The sequence below is a fragment of the Sinocyclocheilus grahami genome, unplaced genomic scaffold (assembly GCF_001515645.1).
Source record: "Sinocyclocheilus grahami isolate Dianchi unplaced genomic scaffold, SAMN03320097.WGS_v1.1 scaffold918.1, whole genome shotgun sequence".
Taxonomy (NCBI): domain Eukaryota; kingdom Metazoa; phylum Chordata; class Actinopteri; order Cypriniformes; family Cyprinidae; genus Sinocyclocheilus; species Sinocyclocheilus grahami.
The window spans coordinates 441,368-442,949 of NW_015506097.1; the positions used below are offsets into that span (position 1 = coordinate 441,368).

The 1,582-nt window shown below is 31.0% G+C and overlaps 1 protein-coding gene across 1 annotated transcript in view; it reads right to left on the reverse strand.

Annotated features, from left to right (window-relative positions):
• LOC107564240 (AT-rich interactive domain-containing protein 4B-like) overlaps positions 1-1,582 on the reverse strand; it is a gene marked incomplete at its 5' end in the record, with an annotated part of 40,423 nt that overhangs the window by 38,205 nt on the left and 636 nt on the right. Inside the window, one exon of the mRNA XM_016249254.1 lies at positions 84-225. Within this exon, the coding sequence (XP_016104740.1) occupies positions 84-225 (142 nt within the window). The remainder of the gene's footprint in view (positions 1-83; positions 226-1,582) is intronic.

Genomic DNA, 1,582 nt, shown 5'->3' on the forward strand with positions numbered 1-1,582 from the left:
AGCTTTTTTACTTTTATTTCAGTTTTAGTAATTTTAGTAATTCATTTTTATAATTCAAATTGATGCAAATATACGTGACTCACCAGCGCAGGATACCATGTGGTTTTCTTCTTGTCGCTAGTGACGACTCCATGCACACACACCACTTTGCCATAAAGCTCTTCGTTTTGCAGCTGATCGCCCTCCTCTTCCTCACTAGATGATGAAGAGGACTCCTCTTCTTGACTGTGGAACCAGATCACATGTTAATGTGAAATAAACAACAGACTGAAAGGTGTAAAACTTCAAAAACGTGGCTCATTTTACATTTATATATGAATTTCATGAAATCATATTCAGATCAGATTTGACCAAACATTATATATTACATACAGAAAATTACATGTATGTTTTTTTATTTATATATATATATATATATATATAAATAAAATATTTTTGCTTTCAATAGTACAATACATTTTAAAACGTTATGAACTAACTTTGACTCAGCATATCATTAATTTTAAGGCAATTTAGAATTCAATTTAAAAATGTTGAAACAATATTAACTGTAATTAAAAGTTCTAAGCGTTTTTAAAAATGGAATTATTCTAACCAATCAACGATTCTGGTTCAGATTCTACTTTTCAATTCTAGTTTCTAGTCCCCCCCCCATTAAAATACAGAATGGAAATAGCCAACAACAAATTTCATTGTCATTTAAGTCTTTCAGAGTTTCTCTCTTTCATCAAATGCATCTTGATTAGGTGTTTCGACTGAAGAACTGTTAACGGAAGAGAACATGCTAATCGTTTAGTTCTAGACTCTAACGACGAGTCAGATAAAGCTAAACATGATTCAACCGATCCACTCACAAAAAGATAAGCATCACCTGTCTCCCAGCGGCTAACGAGCACAATAGAAGACGCTGCTTTTCTTTTTCCCCGTGAGTTCTGATGAAGATAGTACGTAATTAGGCTCTGTGAGCTGACGAGCTTCTCGATATGGAGCGTGACTCAACGGCCGCTCTCAATTAAGAAGCCACACTCCAGCTCACCGCCAAGGAGAGACAATCTCGTTAACGTTAAATGAGCCAATCAGCAGCCCGCATCACGAATAAACATGACCTGATAAGCCACAGGGACTCCAAACACGAGCCGGGAGCTTTATGCAACTAACACGTTTTTACAGTTTTGTTTCAAGCAAAAATTTAATGATTATTATATTATAAAACTATAATGAAAATATAAAAACCTTTAAACTATTATTAAAATTAAAATGGCTAAAATCATTTACAGTTATTTAAAGAAGATGCAATACAATAAAAATATAAATATTGCATGAAAAACCTGAAAAGGTATAGGTTAAAGTACTAAAATTAAAGCTATTTGAAAATATAAAAATAAATAAAATTGGCAAAAGCAAATATTAAAATTACTAAAGCTCAAACTAAAATATAAAAATAAAGGATAATTCAAAACATTAATAAATACTATATTAGCATATAAATACTAAAATTACTAAAACTGAAAAAAATTAAAGCTATATGGAAGTAATAAAAAATTGCTAAAAATGACCAAATATTTGCTAATTAAGTAGGAAA